General features: G+C 54.2%; 1 protein-coding gene across 1 annotated transcript; it reads left to right on the top strand.

Annotated features, from left to right (window-relative positions):
• Positions 1-3682: 3682 nt before the first annotated feature.
• Positions 3683-6596, top strand: EVX2 (even-skipped homeobox 2). The gene is made up of 3 exons (XM_086751575.1): positions 3683-4106; positions 5187-5449; positions 5928-6596. The coding sequence occupies exons 1-3, from the start codon at positions 3683-3685 to the stop codon at positions 6594-6596; spliced, it is 1356 nt and encodes a 451-aa protein (XP_086607701.1).
• The last annotated feature ends 2166 nt before the right edge of the window (positions 6597-8762 follow it).

Below are 8762 nucleotides of genomic sequence, written 5' to 3'. Positions count from 1 at the left end.
CCTTTACACGTGTGATGGCCTGAGGCAGAGGGGGAAAGCCGGGGCTGAGCGAGAGTGTGGCCGAGACACGCAGGGCAACCGCTGCGCGGGCGTGGAACGACGCTGCCAGGCGGCCTCCGGCGGGCAGGGCCGGCGGGACCGGTGGGCAAAGCGGACAGCACTCGCGGCCCCGCCAGGTGGCGCCTCGGTGCCTGCCGCTGGCGCCGCCGCGGGCGCTGCGCGGCCCCCGCCCCGCGGGGACCCTGGGGGCAGCCCCTGCTCCCTCGGCACCCCTCGGGATGACCTCCCGCACACCCCGGGACCAGGGCACCATCGCCTGCTCCCACTCCGCGGGCCGTGTCCCGGAGACCTTGCGCTGCCGCGGAGGCCGCCGGCGCTGCGCGCCGCCCCGCGCCCCTGTCGGCAGCCTACCCCGCCGGGGAGAGGAAGCAGCAATCCCTGCCCAAGCACGCTCCGAGTGGTGAAAAGCTGGCCGGGATGTTGTTTGGCTGATTTAACACGAACTTCGCTTAAATTAAGTTGCATGACCTCTTTTTCCCGGGTGAGATTCAGTAAACGAGCACTGAAATGTTCTTTTGATGCCTCGAGTAATAACTTCCAAGCTAAAAACGAAAATAAGTTTGGCCGTAGGCCTAGGCAGCTATTTAAACTTACATGGACAACTGAGTAAACAGTGTTTAACAAAACCTCCCATATTTCGGCGGTCTCTGTAACTTCCTCCCCCTTTGCCTGCTAATGTCACCCTAATGCCGGGGGGTCTTTAGGCTGAGCAGTTGGTTTTGCAGAACTATAAACACATGCCGAAAGATTTTTAGGCTGTACTACTTTTTTTTTTTTTTGGGGGGGGGGGGGGGGGGAGTAAACATCTATGCAGTAAATGCATCTAATTTGCTGGGAATATAAATATCAGATAACTAGTTTATTAGTGAGGTGACGGTTTGGGGTGAACTGTTTAACTGCATGGCAGGGAACGGTTCTGTGACCTCACATCTACTTAGTGGGAGATTATTAACATCTTTTATGATAGGCCATTTCCCTTGCATATGAACGTAGCTGTATTTTAAGATACTTCGTACATAACCTGAGGTATCAGCATTATTTAAAAGGTGCAAAATATAGCACAACACTAATAAAGATCATTCACAGCCGCACTTGCGTGCAACTTATTTCTCTCACGTTGGGGCTTTTCATGTAGTCTTTTCCATCCGCTCCCAATAACATAAAAAGCGCTCGCTCCTTTTTAGTGGTGCAGTAACATTTCTGGAGCCTGAAGCCGGCTGTGGCGGTGTGGACACAGGAGTGCCTCGGAGATGTGGGATCTGGGCCGCGGTTTCCCAAAGAGCGGAGGAAAGGATGCTCGCCCTGTCACAGCCGTTAAGAAAACAGAGGAGGGCGCCAAACGACAGCAATAAACCCGCCCGCAGCCTTCCGCTCCGCCTCCCGCCCCGCTGGAGCCGCTGGCGGCGGCTGCGGGGCTCAGGGGGGCTCGGCGGGACTGCGTGAGCCGGCTCCTGCGGGCAGGGTGGTGCGGAACCGGCTCCCGGGCGCCCGCACCTCCACGCTTGGTGGGACTTGAGCTGGAGTGTAGAAGCGGGGACCCCTCCCGTCCCGCCCGGAAGGCGGCGGAAAGCCCCCTGCCAGTCCCGGTCGAGGTCCCATGGCGGGGGGGCGGGGAGGGGATAGATGGTCTAGGGGCTCTTCTCGCCGTCCCGCGGCTTCCGCCCCACGTCGTCCCGCTCCGCCGCCGCGCCCTCGGGCGAGGAAAAGTTGATACTTACTTTTGACTGGTTTTGGGGCTGTAAAACCACACTGCAGTCTAAATTCACATTTCAAAGGGCTGATATAAAATGCTCGTTAATGGAAGGCTGGATTTTGCAAACAACGCCTAGAATGTTTCGTAAATATTTGCTGGAATGTTTAGGGAGACTTTAACACGTTATTAAAAAAAAATCCTGACAAGTATCCCATCTTCGAGCTATGAATCATGCGCAAGAGCACAAGAACTTAGGAGATATGTGTGACTAACATTAGAGGGAACAGCTCTCCGCGCAAAAAAAAAAAAAAAAAAAAAAATCAAACCCGAGTTTAATCACAGGAAACATTGGGGTGTTTCTCCGGGCGAGAAAACCAAATTCCCAGGGTTTAAATACTAGATGATGAGGGTGAAAAAAAAAAACGCGTAGAGAATAAAGGTTGGGCAGCTCTCGAGGCGCACTCCGGAGATGCTAACGACAAAGGATTTATCTTCGTTTAAATGGTTGCCATCAGCGTCATTATCACTAGCAAAGTTGTCACTGAAGGGAGACGTCCCGACCGCCGCGTCTGCCGAGCGCGCAGCCCCCGTCCCCGCAGCGCGGCCAGGCCGCGCCCCGCGGCGCCCGGCACGGAGTGGAGAGGAGCGGAGTGGTGAGCCCCCGGGCCACAGGTAACGGCGGAGACAGGGGGCTGGGGGCAGTGTTTTGGCTAGCCCCGAGCCTGTCTACCGCTTACTTCCATTGCCATTTTTTTTTTTATTTTAAAATGCGTTAAATTTCTAAATTGGCGGCGGGGAGGGCTGGAGAGAAACCTGCCGGGTGGATGAAACGGCCGCGGAGTGTTTTAAATCGCGAACGCATTTAACGTTCTTCGGTTATTTCCCCCCCTGCCTTGTCATACCGTACTACAGCCGGTATTGCCCCAGAGGGGAGAAAAATCGCAGGCTAGCTTCGTCGGTAAACAGGATTATAGAAAGTAAAAAGGAGATCGTATTTGAGGACGCAACGAAGAAAAACGTACTGTGATTATAAGACATTAGATTGTAATAAATATTTCAATTTCCAGGCAACTGCCGTAGGGGCAACGAATCGGTGCGTGCCGGTAGCAGCGGGCTTATAAAGTCTGGGCATGAGGTTGGCGCGCGTGTGAGGGGGTGCGTGGGGGTGTCAGTATAAATTCCTAAATAAAAGTGCTAACGGTGTCTGGAAATGGGAGAGAAAGAGACATCGGCGGCGGGAGGTTCTCTGTCCTCCGGTCCCCTTCCAGCATTTCCTCGCGTCGTGATGTAAAATCCGCCTCAGAAATAATGATAAAGTAAAGCGTGATCTAATATTTAGCGTGTAGTTCTGTCCGAGGACAAATGAGAAAGAAGCTGCATCATTAGGACCTAAAAGGCAACAAAACAAAAATCAGAGCATAATGATGCACCTAAATGAAAGGGGAAATGTTGCACAGCTCATTTTATTAATCAGACTGTCAATTCCACCCCAGAGGCCAAACCCCAGAGCAATTCAAGCAAGATCTGATCAAGCTAAGGACAAGAGCTTTACTCCTCACTTCTTGTCTTTCTTTCTTTCCACCTGGATATATTTGTCTGCTCTGAAGCCGCCTTCATTATCCACTGACAGGAGCTTGTATTTATTTGCTTATAAACCTGTTACAATAAATGATTATTCGAACAGCGTCATTCGTACCTTAATGACGAGCACCACTTTTTGATGAATGACATTTCGGGCTAGAAAGGATGTATGGGTCATTTTGACCAGTCATTCCCTCGCTTTGGCATCCCACAATTTTTACGCCTCCCTCAAAAAGAGATAATAATATTTAGAGACACTCGCCGGGCTGAATGTGAATTAGCCCCTGCTGCAGCTCATCATTAGCACAGGACCAGCCCTGCAACTTTGACATTTTTTATAAAGCTGAGATGATGGAAAGAATAAGAAAAGAGATGATCCTGATGGAGAGAGGGCTGCACAGCCCTTCAGCTGGCAAAAGACTCTCGAATTTGTCAGACTCAGCTGGAAATGCGGTGCTGGAGGCCCTTGAAAATTCTCCGCACAGCGGCCGCCTCAGCCCGAGGCTGGCTGCTGCCTCCCTGCACAGCGCCATAGGGGACATCTCCGCCAAAGGCAAATTCGAAATAGACACTTTATTCAACCTTCAGCACCCGAACAGCGAAAGCACCGTCTCCTCCGAAATTCCGCCGTCGGAGAGCAGGAAGAAAATCAGCCTTTATTCCGACGTGGCTCAAGAGGCAGATATGAACAGCGATGTGGAGGTGGGCTGCTCCGCGCTGCGCTCCCCGGCCGGCCTGACCTCCTCTCAGCTGAAGGAGAACAGCAGCAAAGGTAACTCTTCCTCCCTCCCCTCCACCTCGGCCCCGCGCCTCGCCGGCCGCCCTTAGGCACCAGAGCAAACCCACCGCCCCCCGCCGAAGTTGCTCGCCCGCGCACCGGCGCGCTCTCTTTCGCGCAGACAGAGCTCTGGGCTGTTAAAAGAGCGTTCGCCGTTCCTGCGCTGTCCCGGTAGCCGAGAGGCACCGCTCCTGTGCGGGTGCGTGCGTGTGCGCGCCTGTGCCTGCCCAAACCCGTGGGTTATGTAGGTATAGATCCAGAATATATGCGGGCACAGATATTCACCAACCTATATTTAGGGAAAGCTTTCTCCGTATTTTTTCCTCGCGCTCGTGGGGCTCTCGGCGTCTCTCGAGCTGTGGGTACGTGTCTATACGTACCGAGATTAAACTAGAGAGGGAGAGAGAGGAGTCCGAGGACACGGCCCGTATTTGTCTGCGTGTGTCCTTCTCCGTGTCAGTGACAATGTGCCGTCCTGCGCCCACCTCGGAGTAATTGGGCATTGTTCACTTTTCCTCCGCCTGCGACACGGGCTTCGCCACAGCCTCGTCTCCTTCCCGCTTTGCGGGGCACGGTGATGGACGGTGGCTGTTATTATCGCTGCAATTGGGGAGGGGGAGCTAGGTGAGCGGTGGGTTTCCTCGGGGCCACCGAGGTGCGAGGAGAAAGGAAGGGACCCTCGACGTAAGGTTCGAGAGAAAAAGAAAAAAAAAACCAAACAGCTTTTATGGCTGCTCTTATTTCTTACGTCTCAAACGAACGTAAGAAGTGCAGTGGACGAGGAAAAGGCTGGCGCCGAGCTCAGGCTCCCCGCAGCCCGGCGGAGCCGCGCCGAGACCCGGCCCGCTCTTCCCGACGCTCGGCTGCCCAAAATATCCCCATTAATCGAGAAAAACGCGGCTGTGAAGTGACCCCCAAAAAAACCCAAACAACCAAACCCCCAGCCCTCCCCAAATCCTAGCTTTATCGATTCTGTCAGCAGCAGCGGTGTGGGAGGAGGACAGTGGGCCTTCAGGCCGGGCCAGGCAGGCTGGGGGGGCCGCCCGCTCTCACCCCCCTGCCCTCGCCCCGCAGGCTACGCGGAGAGCAGCCCGGCGCCCAGCACCCCCGCCGCCGCCCCCACCGCCCCCGCCGCCCCAGCCATAGGCAGCCTTCACGGCGGCGGGGCGCTGGGGGGCTCGGCGGCGGGGGCCGACCAGGTGCGCCGGTACCGGACCGCCTTCACCCGCGAGCAGATCGCCCGCCTGGAGAAGGAGTTTTACCGGGAGAACTACGTGTCGCGGCCGCGGCGCTGCGAGCTGGCCGCCGCCCTCAACCTGCCCGAGACCACCATCAAGGTACGAGCCGTCCGCGCCCCGCCGGTGACGCCTCCCAGCTCCCCGGCGGCCGCCTGCCCGCTCCGGGGGAAGGATGCGCCGGGCCCTTCCACACCTTCGCTTCTCCGAGTCCAAAATTTCGCCTTTCCGTTAAAAAAAAAAAAAAGTTTATATATATATATGTATATATTCATAATCAGTTTTTACCCCGTTAGCATGTTCCCTAAAGAGAAGAAGGGAGAGAAAATACACGCAGCTATTAAATACGGGGGGGGATGCGGACGTCTACACCGTACTGCCTGGCGGGGGAACACGGCTGAAAGGGAAAACGTTTATTCAAACGGAAGGAGTCCCCCGGGCAAGATGGCAGGCGACCCCCCCAGGGGCGGGAGCGCGGTCGCCAGCAGTGGGTGTCGGTGGGTGCCCGCCGGTGTTCGCGCGCGGCGAGGCGCGGAGCGGCGCGGAGCTGAGGCCGCGCTGTGCTTGTCTCCCCGCGCAGGTGTGGTTCCAGAACCGGCGGATGAAGGACAAGCGGCAGCGCCTGGCCATGTCCTGGCCCCACCCGGCCGACCCCAGCTTCTACACCTACATGATGACCCACGCGGCGGCCACCGGCAGCCTGCCCTACCCCTTCCACTCCCACGTCCCACTCCACTACTACCCGCACGTCGGGGTCACCGCCGCCGCCGCCGCCGCCGCAGCCTCCGGGGCCGCCGGCGCCCCCTTCGCCACCTCCATCCGCCCGCTGGACACCTTCCGAGCCCTCTCGCACCCCTACTCCCGCCCCGAGCTGCTCTGCAGCTTCCGACACCCTGGCCTCTACCAGCCGCCGGCCGCCGCCGCCGCCGGCCTCAACACCAGCGCGGCAGCGTCGGCGGCGGCGGCGGCGGCAGCGGCGGCGGCGGCGGCGGCGGGGTCGGGGCCGCCGGGCAGCTCCCCGCCTTGCTCCTGCCTCAGTTGCCACAGCAGCCAGACGGCGGCGGCGGCAGCGGCGGCCGCCTCGGCGCTCGGGTCGCGAGGGGGGGCGGCCGCCGCCGCCGCCGATTTCCCATGCACGGCGGCGGGGCAGCGCTCGGAAAGCGGCTTCCTGCCCTACTCGGCCGCCGTGCTGGGCAAGGCCGCCGTCGCCTCGCCGGACCAGCGGGAGGAGGCGCCGCTCACCAGATAACCACCGCGGCCCGGGACCGGGGCGGGGGTCTTTTGTAGGGGGGCTGGGGGGGGGGGGGTGTCGACGAGATGGGGGATCGCCCCCCAGCTCGGCCAAGAAGTTCCGTCTATTTTTGTATTTCTGACCGCGGAAGGGGCGCGTGGACCGGCGTGGGAGGGCGCCTCGCGGATCTTGCGCCCCCGCGGAGGCGGCCCTGTGGTGGTGTCCCGAGCTCCGCGGGGCTGCGGGCGGCCGGGCCGGCGGGCGCAGGGCGGGGGAGCCAGCAGAAGGGAATGTGTTCCCGACTGTTTGGTTGTTTGGTTTTTTTTTTTGTTTGTTTTGTTTTTCTTTTTAAAATTTAATTATTATTATTATTTCGGTTTGAGTTCGACGAAATGGGAAACGTCTCGCCTATTTCTGTTCGACACGCGGTCGCTACCGCGGCTGCCACGGCCGGGCCAGTAACGGGAAGAGAAGTGTGAGACTGACAGGATGGGGAGAGGCATTTTTTTAAGCTCACACTTTCTAATTACCATAACCCACGCTACCTGGGAAATACTTGAATCTCTCTAAGTGTAGGCTGTTGTCCTGAAGCATGTACCTTCCAGATACTTTTCTAAATTCAATTCTTTTCCTTAGCGTCTTTCCCTCCTTTCGGCAAAGAGGCTCTCGGATTTATTTCTCACGCCTCTCCACCGCGCCTTTGCCTCTGCAAAGCCCCCGCTGGGTAGCTGAGCCCTGCTATACCGAACCACTGCTACTGGAGGGACTTCCTTGAACTTGAAGAAAGGCACATCAAAAACCACCAGTGTTACTGCCATGTCAATTTTGATGCTAATAATGTGCAGATTATGACGAAAATTGCCAATCATGTTCTCTGATGGACCTCCTTTGAATGTGGAATTGGAAAAAAGTTCCCCGCACAGAGACCTGCTGTCAAGTACTAACAACCCGCTAAGGGAAGTCATTAGAAGAGACAGATAAGAGACTTGGTACATAAAACATTGTTCTTGGTGCATAGAATGTATGTTATTTAATGTTATCTCTGTTACCTGAAGTGATTTCGCACAAGAAAGCCACTTTCTTATCATCTCAATTGCCAATTTTCATTTTGGTAACTTGGGCGCCCCGGGTAGACTTTTCTCTCTTAAGTTGATATTCCACCAATGTGAAGAGCCTCATTAAATCAAACCCAGATATTTCCATAATGCTCCCTACAGAGCCACTTCACTCTTCACATAATGAGATTTTTCTGAAGAGTTGAAGCCCTCATCTAACTTGCTATTGCTTGTTTAGGCCCTGTGTGAATGTGAATACACACACACACGCGCGCGCGCGCGTGTACACTTTCACACACAAAAAAAAAGGAAAAAAAAAAAGGAAAAAATTCTTTATTATATATTTCGAATAAGTGTCCTGAAATACTTATATTTTTAAGACACTGGATTTTTTCATATTCTGATAACGAACTTTCAGGAAATTATTTTAAAGGCTATGCTGTTTTGTTCAGTGAACATAAATCATAGGGGCTTTTTTTTGGTGTGTGGTTTTTTTTTGTTGTTGTTATTTTTTGTTTGTTTGGGTTTTTTTTTTTTTGTTTTTGTCCAACGGGACAGATTTATTGGGCGGGGGTAGGAAGGGCGAAGGAAAAATATCCCCAGGCTTCTGGAGCGGATTCCTGACAAGATGTGTACATTTTCTGGGTAGAGAACTTAAAAAGCACGGTAGAAGACACCTAACCCACAAATTTCTCATTTTGTAAAGAGCAAATAGGAAGACTACTTATGTAAAAATATCGATGATACCAGCTGTTGTTCACTGAGTTTACATTGAATTTTTTTTTTAATTAATATATAATTTAAGGCTAAATAAAATAGACCAAAACGTAGCACTCTTTTACCAGCTTAACCTTTTCGATCGTGGGAATCGTTTGCTATGATCACGCAAGTACGGGATGTATATACCACGATTTTGGCAATAATGTTTACATTTTTCCAAAATATAGATATATGTCTATTAAATGATCGACGAGGACGCTGGTTGGTAAAAATTAACATAAATTCATTTTATGTTAGGTCCGTTGGACCTGGTTATTATATGAAACTGTAAATAAAGTCTTTGTGCTTTAAATATTGCTGGCTGTACGAACTCACTGTAAAATATTTTACAAATGTGCAATAATTATAA

This window comes from Chlamydotis macqueenii, chromosome 6 (genome assembly GCF_036417535.1).
Source record: "Chlamydotis macqueenii isolate bChlMac1 chromosome 6, bChlMac1.mat, whole genome shotgun sequence".
In the NCBI taxonomy this organism is placed as follows: domain Eukaryota; kingdom Metazoa; phylum Chordata; class Aves; order Otidiformes; family Otididae; genus Chlamydotis; species Chlamydotis macqueenii.
This window is presented reverse-complemented; position numbering and strand designations above follow the sequence as displayed.

Excerpts from the sequence above, each read along its gene's own strand:
- EVX2 (XM_086751575.1), top strand. The coding sequence starts at position 3,683 with ATGATGGAAAGAATAAGAAAAGAGATGATCCTGATGGAGAGAGGGCTG. Across the intron at positions 4,107-5,186 it reads GAAGGAGAACAGCAGCAAAG|GCTACGCGGAGAGCAGCCCG; the intron begins GTAACTCTTCCT and ends CTCGCCCCGCAG. Across the intron at positions 5,450-5,927 it reads TGCCCGAGACCACCATCAAG|GTGTGGTTCCAGAACCGGCG; the intron begins GTACGAGCCGTC and ends CTCCCCGCGCAG.